The sequence below is a fragment of the Sciurus carolinensis genome, chromosome 1 (assembly GCF_902686445.1).
Source record: "Sciurus carolinensis chromosome 1, mSciCar1.2, whole genome shotgun sequence".
NCBI lineage: Eukaryota > Metazoa > Chordata > Mammalia > Rodentia > Sciuridae > Sciurus > Sciurus carolinensis.
In genome coordinates, this window is record NC_062213.1 from 208,058,830 (window position 1) to 208,071,809 (window position 12,980).

The following is a 12,980-nucleotide window of genomic DNA, read 5'->3' on the forward strand; positions in this document are numbered from 1 at the left end:
TCACCACCGGGCCTCGCTGTCCCCTGCTGCCGTGGCGGAATGCAGCTGGACAGTGCAGGAAGTGGACACACTCGGGCCTGTAGCGTGCAGCTCAGCATGCAGAGCTGACTGGGGAACTTCTCTCTTTTGGTCCTGGGGACTGAACCCAGCAGCGCTCTGCCACGGAGTTGCGTCCCCAGGCAGGGCCCCGCCAAGCTGGCCTTGACCTTGGATCCTCCAGCCTCAGCCTCCCAAGTTGCTGGCATCACAGGCGGGGGCCCTGGCGCCTGCTGAACGGTCACATCCTGTCAAGGTGCCTCTCGGCCATGATCAATGACCACAAGGAAGTGGTGTGAAACAAGAGCCAGACGCTGTTTTGAGAAAGAAGCTTGAAGAACAAGAAGTCCCCTCACAATCAAGACGAGAACGCATCCAGGAGTGGGGCGCGTGCTGCCAGCCCAGCCGCTGCCCGCAGAGCGCTTGCCTCGTCCCCACACCATTCACTCTACCACCCGGTCACTGCGAGGCTGGGCAGCCTGGCAACACCGTCTCATAAACAAGGAGAGCGGGGGTGGGACATCCCGTCAGCCTGGGGACAGAGGCAGGACAAGCTCCGGGACGTCTGGGTCAGCCTGGGGACGTCTCCAAGAAAATTCTAAAAAGAGAGACGAAAAATGGAAAGAGGACAACAGGTCCAGCCAAGGGCCAGGGTGGCCCAGAGACGGGCGAGGGAGCAGTCGGTGGCCAAAGGACACCAGCTGCACGGCCTCCACGCCCGGCGCAGGTCCCAGTCTGAGGCCCAAAGGCCACATCCCAGGAAGCGCGAGGACGCAGGACAAGAGGGAGAAGCACAGGCAGAAGCCAAAACCCACCCACCGAGTTGTGGCCCCTGCGCGGGGCTGGAGAGAGCCCGCAATGCCTGCCTGCCAGTCCAGGCCTGCCTCCCAGAGGGCGTCCCAACCGAGGTTCAGCCCAGGAGGAGGAAGCCCAGTGAAGCGGAGCCAGGGGGCAGGTGGGAGAGGCAGGGGCCCCGGGACGGGGCACAGGAGGCCAGCCTCTGGGGAGGCCAGAGATCAGGGCTGCTGTCAGCTCCAGGGAAACCCCACAGGCCCTGCAAGGGAAGGCCACCTGCAGGGCTCCCGAGCACGGGGCCACCATGGCCCAGGGCTCAGTGGCTGGAGGAGGTGGGCAGGACCCTGCTGGAGGGCAGAGGAAACGCCCGGCTGCTGAGTCCAGGGGAGGCAACCCAGCACAGTCCACACAGAAAGGTCTAGGGACAGCTGCTCGGAGGTGCTGAGCAGAACTCAGAATCAATGCCAAGAAGGAAAGAGTGGAAACCAGTCCCCAGGCGGCGGGTGTGGGGAGGGTGGGACACCTGTGCTCTCTTCCAGCCACGAGGGCCAGGAGGCCTAAACACAAAGACACACCACCCAGGACAGAGCTGCGTCCTGCACTGGGAAGGCAGCCTCGGGCCTGTGCAGCTGGGCAGGGCCTCCAGCACCGAGCCCCACCACTGAGCCTCCAGCCCAGGCACAGCGTCACACGTCGGAACAAGGGCAAGGCAAATGTCCTCGAGTTCATTCTTTCGTTTTTCTGCTGGGTCGGACCCAGGGGAGCGCTACCATTTGAGTCCTCCCTTTAGAGGCAGGGGCTTGCTGAGTTTCCCAGCCCCCCAGTCACCGGGATCGCAGGCGTGGCCACAGCCGCAGCAGCGTACTTCCTGACCAGGACGAGACCCCGGTGGCCTTCGGAGCTTGACCCGGCCTGTCGGAGCCTTCCTGCAGTCCCGCTTCACAGTGGGGCCCGTCAGCGGGGCCAGCCGGGTGAGCTGTCCAGGGCCGAGCGCCCAGGTGCCCAGGTGCCCCATGGGCTGGCCCCGCCTCCTACCCTGGGCCCCTCACTGCCTGCCTGACCCAGGGAGAGTTCATCCTGCTGAAGACCCAATCCTTCCCAATTCCCCAGGGGAGACATTTTCAACGAAGAGCAGGCTGGACCCCAAGAGCCTCACATCCCAGCTGGCTCTGCCTGAGGCCTTGGGCAGCAGGGGTAGCCTCCAGGTATGTAGGGAAGTCGGGAAACAAACCACCATGCCCCCAAGTACTGCGGACGGCCCCTGACGGTGCCCTAAAGAGCCACCACACATCAGAGCCCTTCACATGGTCCTTTCACACACAGCACCTGCTTGGAGCCCATCCCGGGTAGGAGCTAGGCACCCCTCCACATGCCTGGCCAGTCTAAGGATGACGGCTGGCGGAGCAGTGGCCCCAAGTGCCATCACCCTACCAGGAGGAAAGGGCACAGCCTGAGCAAAGGCCCTGTGGTGGAGGCAGCATGGAGATAAGAGGGAGCAAGCAGAGCGTGGTAGGGCCAGACCTGCCGAGACCCAGTGCTGGGCAGTGAGCACAGAGGAAAGTGCCCTGGGTGCTTCCGACGATCAACCAAGCTGTCCAAAGAGGGCTGTCTCCACGGCCAGGAGCAGCCCCATCAGGCCAGCTCCTGCCCAGCAGGTCCTATCAGCAGACCTAGGCTGGCACAGGAAGGGACAGCTGCCCAGCCTGGGATGGTTGGCCGTCAGGAGCCCAGCCCCTCAGATGGTGCTCCCAGCGGTCAGACCTCCCTGTGCTGGGCTAGTTCATGGTCAAAGCCTTGGCAGCCGCGTCCGGGAGAAATGGAGGCAGGTGGGGCAGCTTCAGGAGCGCGTGCGGGAAGCCTGCGCCAGGCCCAGGGACAGCGCTCGCTGCAGGTCCCCACGAGACCCGTCCCAGGTCTGGAGGCAGGGGCAGCGTCCCCAGCAGCCCCAGCGTGGCCCGACTCCCTGGACGCTCTGAGTCACGTGGTCTGCTGGAGCGATGGGCGGCCCGGCAGGTACGAGAAGGAAGGGAAGTCAAGGTGAGCCCACGCTCAGGGCCGGCGGGCACCACGGCTTACGTAACGGCTGGCGGCTGGACCTGAAGGAGCCGCGGGAGCAGCCCGCAGCTGGCCCCGCTGGGCGGGTGGCTCCACAGCTGGGCAGAGACGCAGGCACAACGGCTCCGGCGGCCTCCGTGAGGGGCTTTCGGGGGAGGGCCCTCACCCTCAAGGTCCCTGCCAACCAAGGGCCACGGCACCAGAAGCACCCACAAGGGCCCATTTCTGCCCTGGCTCCGGGGACCTGGCCGCAGCTGCCTGGCCGGGGCTGAGCCGGCCTTACCCTGCTACGTGTGCCTCAGCAAAGGAAGGGGCCCAGCACCCCAGGCCCCGAGTGCGACGCAGCTCGTCTCCCACGGAGCAGGCCTGGCACCAGGCCCGCGGTGCCCACCACCACGGTGCAGATCCGACCCGAGATCCAGACGACGGGCGCCGTGGACCTGGGCTCCCGGCAGCCCGTGCCGGGGAGGGCGCCCCTGCCCAGCGCCCCTTCCTGGTCCTTCCAGGCCCCGCGCCCCTTGGCCTGGCGGGGGAGTCTGGTTGTTGTTGTTTTTTTCCAAAAGCACCTTGCAAAATGGACGTCAGAGAAGCATCCCTGCTTCCACATCCCCACCAGAGACCGCGCAGCCCCGGCCCGACTACCTCCGACCATTTCAGAACAGAAAACCCGATGCTGGAGCCACACTCCCCGCCGACATCCAGGACCCTGGTGGAGGGAGCCGAGCTGGTCAGTGCTGCCCGTGCTGCCCGTGCCGTCCAGACTCCAACACGACACTCGTGAGCGCAAACCCGGGCGCAGACAGGCAGGAGGGCAGGCTGCTCCTGAAAGCCGACGAGCCCCGAGCGGCGCCGGTTCACGGGAACAAGTGCCAGTGGCTGGCGCGCTGGCCCCTGCGACCGGGCCCCCAGGCTCCACCGCGGTGGGCCCATCGCTCAGGCTGCCTGCAGCCACAGCAGGGAGAGGAAGCAGGCGTGCGTCCTGCCCCGCTCGGCAGACCCAGATGGCAGCCGCAGAGCACCAGCCCCCGCACCACTCCCACGCCAGCGCCTCCCAGGGCCCGGGGCAGACCCGGCCGCCCTGCCAGGCCGCCTCCCCAGCAGCGCCCGGCCCCAGGCCTGGGGCACACCGTCCACACACACTCCTTCCCCCACGCCCGCGTCGGCCGCAACGCCAGCTCGGCACGGGCACCTTTGTGAAAATCCCCCACCCTGGGAAACCCAGCGCCTCACCGCTCTTCCCCCGACACCATCCTGCGCGGCTGCGGCCACAACCCAGCCCGCCGGCAGCCGCAGGCTCAGCACCGGAACATCTGTGCAGCTCGGGCTGTGGCAAAGCCAGGACGCAAGACCCGGATGGCTGGCCCGCGGCCCCTGCGCCGCATGCACACGGCCTGCCACCAAGGCTGCGGCTGCAGGCCCGCAGGACACCCAGGGAGAGACGCTCACCGCTCTCTTCTCCGCCCTCCTCAGCAAGGGCTCTTTATGCTCGGCGCAGCGAGGGCGTGCAGGCAGGCATCTTCCTTCCCCCGCCAGCGGATGCCGCGGCCCCGTCTCCCGAACGACAGTGGGCAGGGTGGATGCGCTGGAGAGCAGCTCCTAAGGGAAGGCTGGCCGTCCGCGCCCCCCCTCACATCCCTGCCTCCTCATGTCTCCAGGCCCGGGTGGTACCGGCTCCCCGGGGAAGCCGCAGCCGGCAGCTGAGGCACACACTAAAACACGGCATGGATGCCCAGGAGCTGACGTCACACGAAAACAAGCCGCTCCACACGAGCAGGCTGAGGGCGGACGCAGGGCAGGGCCAGCCAGGGAGGGCTCTGCCCAGCGAGCCCATGGACGGGTCCCCAGCCAGCCACCGGGGCAGCCAAGCACCCTCTGCCCTATGCCCGGTGGGCTCTGCACACACCGAGCACCACAGGCACCGGGCCTGAGGGGACAGGGGTGCCACGGTCCCAGCCAACGCGGGCCGAACGCTGGGGTCAGGTGGCCTTCCAATGCTGCACCACCGCATGCAGGTGGACAGTGGAAACAGGATGGTCGAGCTCCCCGAGGAGGTGGGAATCCCCCACCAGCCTGAAGCCCACGAAGCCAAAGCGGAAGGTGCCCCAGCACGTGATGCCAGCCAGGCCCCCAAGCCGACCTGGGGCCACCAACACACAGCCCGACTCTCCGCCCCCACCTTGGGGCCCAGCAGTTGGAGATGGGCACCTTCCTCAGCTCTCAGGAGCATGGGCAGGGCAGCGGCTGTGCCAGGCAGTGATGCCTCGTCCCCTGAAGCCTTCCTGATGCTCACGCTGACCCTACTGGACCCACATGCCACACAGGACATGGAAGTCTCAGGAGGCTTCTGCCACCCGCTCCACCTGCCGCACGTGGAGGGGCCTGGGAGGGGCTCACCCACTGGCTCCAGGTCCAACTGTGTTCTCCCATGTTCTGCATCTTTGATGCGCTGGCATTTGGAGCCTGGCTGATCCTAAGGAACTGTCCCTCCCAGGGTGGCCAATTCCTAGAGAGAGTATGGGACTCACCTGCAGAGAACTTCCAAATTCAAACCAACGAACACATCCCAGGCCACCTGCCCTACAGGGCCCTCAGGCTCCAGGCCGGGTCCCCAGGGACAGCCCCGCACCCCATCCCAGGCCACCTGCCCTACAGGGCCCTCAGGCTCCAGGCCAGGTCCCCAGGGACAGCCCACACCCCATCCCAGGCCACCGGCCCTACCGGGCCCTCAGGCTCCAGGCCGCAGCCCACACTACCCAGAGCCTGCAGAATTGACTCACCCCGCCTCGCCCAGCCTTTCCACAGAAGCCACACGAAGCCACACGAAGCTCTCCCCACGCCTGCTGCTTGCTCCCTCTGCCACCTGACTGCCCCTGGTGCTTCCCCGTGTGGCCCTGCATGATAGGAGGAGCCCCTCCCCGGGGAACTCAGAACCGGCCGGCTTCTCAACGCCCTTCTCCTGCTCACCTCTCTTCTGCTGGCTGTGCCACACAATGGAATCACAAAAAAGTTGGACTCACAAGTCTCTGTTCATCCAAGTCGGTGGCCCGGGGCACCTCCGCCAGGGCAGGGCCCCCCCTCTGGCACCCAGAGGGCATCTCATAGGAAGTGGGACTAAGCAGATGGCCCGCACCTCCTGGACTGGAGGGTGGGCACGCCACGGGCACGGACACCCCACACCAGTGAGATGCCACCGCTTTTACGTCTATAACTGGTTAAATAGCATACAAAGAATTCTTAGGCCTCGAGGAACGAGAAGAGCGTGTGAATACACAGCTTGGTGTCCAGAGGCAGCGAGCTGCTGAGCCAGCGCCCGCTCGGGGAGGGTCGCCCCAGAGGCAGTGAGCGCTCCCAGCTCTGCGGGGCCACGAGCCCAGGGCACCGAGTACCTGGCCTCCAGTGAAAGGCCTGCAGACCCCTAGGATGTAAAATCATGGAATCAGAGGACCCCAAGTCCACACCGGGCCTCACAGGAAAAGCAGACTGACCCTGGGGCCAAAGTGGAAGCCCAGCAGAATCAGCCCCACTTCACGCCGCGGTCCTTCAGCCAACTGCTCTCTCCCAATCCGTTCCAAAACACCCAGCTCTGCAGCACTCTAGAAAATTCAGGCTGAACTGGCAGATTGCTAATTTTGTTGGAAGCCTATTTTAGGCAGAAAAGTAGTTTTTCCAGTTTGTTGCAAATGATTCGAGACAGAGCTAAATGAGACTGGATTGTTAACATGACCACAGACCCACCATAACGCTGGGAGCCACGTGCCAGCAGCTGCAGAAGCCTCTGGGTGACTGTCCATTCGTGCCAGAGGTGCCCAGCCCTAACGGACAGTCCTCCACCGACAGCCAGGGACCCTCCCCTGCCCCACCCTGCCCTGCCCTCACTCAGCTTCCTGGTGAGGATGATGCAGTGAGCTTGGGTACACCTGGCATTCGACTCCCATGCCACCTGGCCCTACCAGGGCAGGGTGTGGTGGAGCGTGAGCTGCCATGCCGGCCCTGAGGATGCTGGGGGCCCTCCTGGTGCCACTGATCCTCCATGGTGCCCTTTTACAGAGGGAAACTGAGGCAGGGGCACCTCACCCCCCTGTCCAAGTCACAGCAGGTTGGCAGCAGGATGGCAGTGCCACACAGTGCCAGCTCCATGCCAGGCTGCCCCCCAGGGTCAGGCTGCTCCCAGACTGGCCACCACCCAACACACCAGGCCCACCTGCAGCTCCACTGTTGGGACCATACCCGGCTGAGGACCCCTCCGCCCACTCTGCTTCCAGGCCAGGAGGCACCCAAAGCTTCAGGCTAGCGGGCAGGGGGCGATGGGCAGACAAGAGGTGGGCAAACAGGCAAATGGCAGGTGATAAGTGGGGCCAGTGAGCAATCCGCACTCAAAAGGCAGGCGACTGTGGGGGACAAATGTGGTGAACGGCAGGGGATCGGTGGGCAGTGATGACCACCTTGCAGAGAAACAAAATCTCCTCTGTTTAATCCCGAGTCATGGAGCGACAAGGAAGGCAGCCTCCTCTGGTCCGCCATCTTGGATCTCTTGGAGGCACCCAAAGCTTCAAAATCAGAAAACAGGTAAATGGCAGCGGTGGCACCAGTGAGGGGGTGAGAGGAATGGGGCAGGGGACACAGGGTGGAGCACACAGGGAATGGAGACCCAGGACAGGGATAAGGGGATGGGGGACATGGGGACAGGAGCACTGGGGGACATGAGACGGGGCACAGGAGCAAGAGTCAGGCTTGGATCCTTCCTGGAGTCAGTCATTCGGTCAGCCCTAGGGCCCCCAGAGCTCAGCACTGAGACCCCCAGCCTGCTGGACCCCCACCATGAAGCAGCACGAAGCCATCAAGGACCAGCCCCACCACCCCACAGGAGTTGAGGGCAGCTGGGCCTCCACATGGCAGGCACGCCACGTCCTGCTCCAGGAACCTGCAGATGTGACCTCATCTGTAAAAAGGTCCCGTGCAGATCAGGTTTGTGATCTAGCTAAGATCTTAAAGAGCATGCTGCTTGTTCTCCATCCTGCCTCAGTCTCCCCGCAGCCCCCAGCGAAGACGCCTGCAGTAGCTCAGACCCACAGGCTGCCCGAGCATTCAGAGTGTCCCCACAGGCTGAGGGACCTGTGCTTGATGCACTCGGGGCCCAGAGCTGTGGTCACTCAAGTCTGAGAGAAGAGACACCATGCCCACTGGTCAGCTGAGGGGCCAACACCACCCTGGACGTGGCCGTTTGTTCCAGGATCAAAGATTAAAGTGCAAGAAACAAAACATTTCCACAGCCAGGGAGAGCTGGGAAGGGAAGCCCTGACGGGAGGCCACAAGACAGAGGTCCAAGGACACACGGCCACACCTGTGCAGCTCGGACACAGGGGAGCACAATGGTGGGCCCAAGGTGCCCATGCACGTCACAGAGCCCCCGTGCCACCACCCACCGCAGCCCCGGCTGCCCAGTGCATCCTGCAGCAGGTGGACCTCAGGCCTCAGCACCACCGAGTGACTTCTCTGCTTCAAGGAGTGACAGGAAGCCGTGTGGACTCACCCATCTAGCCTGGGATGTCACCGGCCAGCCCACGTCCCCTCATGGTCCTCAGCTTCCACCAAACCGGCAGAGCTGGATTCCTCAGGCGCCACCCGCACCCCCTCCCCCAGCAGCCCTGGCTGGGACAGACTCCCACCCGGGAGGGGCGCCTGCTGCCGCACAGCAGAACCAGCCCCCAGCCGCACCCCACATGCCCCCTCGTGCACCGACCAGCACCAAGGGGCTGACCTGGTGGCCGCTGGCACCCAACTTCCCCAGACTAAAGTCTGAGAGGGGGCCGTGAACAAAGTGCCCAGCCGGACGTTTCCAGAGCCCACGGGGTGTCCAGTGGTACCACTTGTGGCCAAGGGTGAGGTCACTCAGGCCCACGTGACATCGTGGTGAGACCACGTTGGCTCAGCCATCAAGAGGAAGAGGGGCAGCAGAGGAAGCCAGGGCCGAGCCACACCCAGCCCAGCGGCCCGACCGGCCCCCACAGAACACACTTGTAAGGCCGGGACCCAGTGTCATGGACACATGGGACGCCTGTCCCCACCCACAGGGCCTGAAGAGGGAACTGGGGACAGGGGTCCTGGAAAAGCCAGTATCGTGACTGTCAGAGGACACCCTGGACGGCCCGAGAAGAGCCTCCAAGAGCAGAAGTGGCTGAGCGGACAGCGACCAAGGAGAGCCGGGGCCGAGCCACGCTGCTGGGTCTGGAGAACCAGCACCAGCCCTGCCAGCCCTGCCAGCCCTGCCAGCCCTGCCAGCCGCCGAGGACTGAGGGGAGGCACACCTCCTCCCTCGAGGCCGGCCAACAGGGTTCTCAGGGCCCGAGCCTGGCATGGACCTCAAGCTGAACACACAAGGCCCGGACACCCTGTGTGAGGAACGTGCTGCCTCACTCCTGGCCTCCTGTCCAGCTAGGCAGATGGCAGCATGTGGGTGGGGCAGAGATTGCCCAGTACCCAGCCTCTGACCTCAGCAAGACTCCATGGAATGTTCTAACAAAACCACATGGGCCCCCAAGGTGCGGAGCCACCCCACCAAGCACCTCGAGGACCCACCCCTGTGCCCAGGTCAGGCCTTCTCAAGGCCCAGCAGCATTCTCTGCATGCCCACAGCAGGTCACACCCACTTCCACTGTCGGGCATCCGGCGCCCTCTGCGCCCAGGCCTAAGCTACGGCGATCCTACGCGAGGCCAGGTGTGGCCAGCATCACACAGAACAAGGAGGGTAGACCCGAGACCCTGAGGCAGGGCTGGGCTGGGCTGCACCTGCCCTCGGCTGCAGTGGCCCCTCAGCCCCAGTTTGTTACCACAGTCAGAGAGTCACCCAGGTGGCAAACTGACACAGCTGGAGGCCCTCCTGCTGACCAGGAGAGAAGAGCACAGGACAGGGTGGCCCTCGCCATCCTTCCCGGGAACACCTGCCCTGCCTATTCTTTTCCATACCCATAAAGACGCCCTTTCTGGGCACTCGCCCCTCCTGAGATGCAAGCACCCCAGGACACATCGCCTCCAGAGGCAGCCCTGCAGGGGACTCCGTGTGGCAGACTGCACCACCTGAGCCCCTGCGGGCCTCACAGCAGCCTCTCAGTCTCCCCTGACCCAACCGCAGCAGCCCGAGGTTCCCTGCCAGGTGCACACCTGCCCCCGCGTCAAGTTCCTGCGGCTCCTCGACCCCACCCCACACCCAGTCCTTCTCCCTCACTGGCCCAGATGCCCAGAAGGGCCTCACAGAGGGGGCGGCCCTCCCTCAGCACCCTCTCACCGTGGCCACAGGATGCAGCTGGAAGGACGCGGTGTCCTCGGAACCCCGTTCCCGGGCTGCTTCCCACCAGCACACCCGACGGCAGGGGGGCCGGCATGGGTCAGGAGTGGGCGGCCGCCCGCACCACAGAGCTGCAGGGGCAGCATGGGCAGGAGGGCCCGGCCTCGCCCCTGGGGGCAGGTAGGGCACGTCCTGGACCTTCCGCTGTGCTGCCAGGTGGCAGAGCCTGAAGCAGTGCCCACCAGCCACACCACACACGTGGAAGCCACAGGAGTCCCGAGCGCAGTGGACACCCCAGCGGCCAGGGCGGCAGCCCAGGGACATGGGCTCTGGGAGGGCAGCCAGCCCGCCCACACGCACCAGCACCCCAGGCCCCGCGGAGAGGCGAGCGCAGCACTCACTGTCTTCTCCTGGACAAGGCATGCCTGGCTGCTCGGGCACACTCGGGAACACTGGGCAAGAAGAAAGAAGGCCACATTAGTGTCCGCCACAGCTGGCCACGGCGCCCCTTCACGAGCAGTCTGCCCGGAGCTAGGCGGGCCAGACGTGAGTGCTGAGGACTCAAGGGCCTCAGGGCAGAACCAGGAACCCAGCGCGCCCCACTCGGGAAATCCGGGGAGGGGGCCGGCAGGCTGCGGAGAGCAAAGCCTGCAGGGGAGAACTACAGATCTGCCAATAACGCAACGGAAATGGAGGGACGGAGCTGCCCTGGAAATGAGGTTTCATACAACGTTTTAACATTTGTTGTTGTACATGGACACAATATTTCATTTATCTTTGTGTGGTGCTGAGGATCGAACTCAGCACCTCACACATGCTAAGCAAGTGCTCCACCACTGAGCCACAACCCAACCCTGAAAATTGACTTTTAAAAGCACATTAGATTCTATTTCTTTATAACATGGGAGTTCAAAATTAATAAGCACCTACCCTGAGTTCTACCATTAGTTATTAAAATATACGTTTATGGCTCAGGAGGCTGAGGCAGGAGGACTGCGAGTTCAAAGCCAGCCTCAGCAATGGCAAGGTGCTGAGCAGCTCAGTGAGACCTGTCTCTAAATAAAACATAAAATAGGGCTGGGATGTGGCTCAGCGGTCGAGTGCCTCTGGGTTCAATCCCCAGTACCAAAAAAAAAAAAAAGACATGCTTAGAAAGCACTAAGGGGCAGTGTGCAGCTCAGTGGCAGAGCACTTGCCTACCAGGTGTGAGGCCGTGGGTTCAATTCCCAGTCCGAAACACAAAAACGAAAATAAACTTAGGAAAACTTTTTCTTTATTCTAGAATATAAAGTGAATTTTTAGGTACCACAGCTTTCGGTGTAGAAAGGCAAACTCAACACGCTTGCCATCACAGTGAGTAAGTGGAGCAGCCTGGGATTTAAATCTAGAACTGCACTCACTGGGAGGACTGAAAAATGAGTTATCTTAACCAACTGGCCGAGGTCAGGGACAACAACAGCATAAACAGAGAGCCAAGGGGACTCTGGCCCCCATCCTGTCTCTCAGGCTCAGCAGACCACCCCAGATCCCTGGGAAACACGCCAGGCAGAACCTGGAGCAGACTCGACTGGCTGGCCGGCACCAGTGTGACGCTGTGGCCGCCACAGGCACCCTGGAACCTGACTGGAGAACGGGGTCTACACGCTGGACCTCAAGGCCCTGACCTTAAGAAGCTGAGGCCACCTTAGCATGCCAAGCCTGCAATCAATCCCCAGCCCCAAAAAGAGAGTCCAGCCTGGGGACAGGGTCCAGGTGGAGCACGCGCCTGGCACACTGCGCACAGGGAGGGCTGGAGGCCAACCCTCTGCCCAGGCACCACGGGGCCTGGCTAAGCACGGGCCCCTGAGCACCGTGAAAGGAGCAGCTGGTAAGCTGCTCGTGCTCCCAGCGAAGCCAGCCCAGCAAGTGCGGGCAGGAAGGGTCCAGGACTAGGGCCACAATGCCCGGTGGAGGACAGCGGCCTGCTGACTGCCAGTACCAGTCAGTTTCATTTGGGTCAATAAAGAGACAGAGAGAAAAATCAAACCCAAACAGTATCATATTCAACGTCCATAAATTCGTGGCACCATAAGATTTTAAACTGCAACCCGATCCCCAGGCAGCCTGGCAGAGATGCCCACAGACAAGGGTGGCCCCCGGGGACCCTCGTCTGCACAGACTGCCTGGGCAGACGGAGAAGGTGGGCCAGCCGTCACTCACCGTGGATGACGAGCCCTTCACCCCGGGACTGACAGGCCAGGCGGAAGGCTTCCTCCAGCTCCATCTGCGAGGACACAGTGCAGGGGTCACCTGGACAGGGAAGACACACGGCTGAGGCTGACACAGGCAGAGGGCCCAGGACAGCGCCAGCTCCCACAGCACATGTAAGCTTGCTGCCCCAGATCAGCCACCCTGGGGCAGGGTGTGGGACACCTGCCATCCAGACCAGCCAGTGGCCAGTCCCACGAAAGGGAGTCCCTGCACCCACGGCCCCGCAGGCAAGACCCAGAGCCCTCTGCTAGTCGGACAAGGACAGAGGTGTGGAGCCAGCCCTGTGTGACAACCCACCAAAAGAGCAGTGGCCACAAGCTCTGCCCACTCCCTGTGTCCTCCACTGACAGAGCCGGTCAGTGGAAGAAGGGCAGCTCCTGGATGTCTCCAACACCTGTTGCTAGATGTGTGTTGGAGGGAGAGAGCAGACAGAGGTAGAGAGAGGTGGGGGAGGACTGAAGGAGACCCAGAGACCACAGGCCTGGAGGGAGGTGGGCACTGCCTGCAGCTGGCCTCCCCACTCTCCCGAGGAAACAAAGGGCCCCTCCTTCCAAAGCCACCA

The 12,980-nt window shown here is 63.4% G+C and overlaps 1 protein-coding gene across 4 annotated transcripts in view; it reads right to left on the reverse strand.

Annotated features, from left to right (window-relative positions):
* The window catches only part of Prkcz (protein kinase C zeta), an 83,223-nt gene that overhangs the window by 65,964 nt on the left and 4,279 nt on the right, over positions 1 to 12,980 (reverse strand). The window contains exons 3-4 of one of the 4 annotated variants that reach the window (XM_047550974.1): positions 12,368 to 12,457; positions 10,570 to 10,620 (exon numbers count right to left, since the gene is read on the reverse strand). In XM_047550974.1, coding sequence (XP_047406930.1) covers positions 10,570 to 10,620; positions 12,368 to 12,457 — 141 coding nt within the window. Of the gene's footprint in view, positions 1 to 3,528; positions 3,648 to 4,332; positions 4,598 to 10,168; positions 10,281 to 10,569; positions 10,621 to 12,367; positions 12,458 to 12,980 lie in introns of those variants that run through there. The other 3 variants (XM_047550979.1, XM_047550997.1, XM_047550988.1) reach the window with 3 other exon arrangements.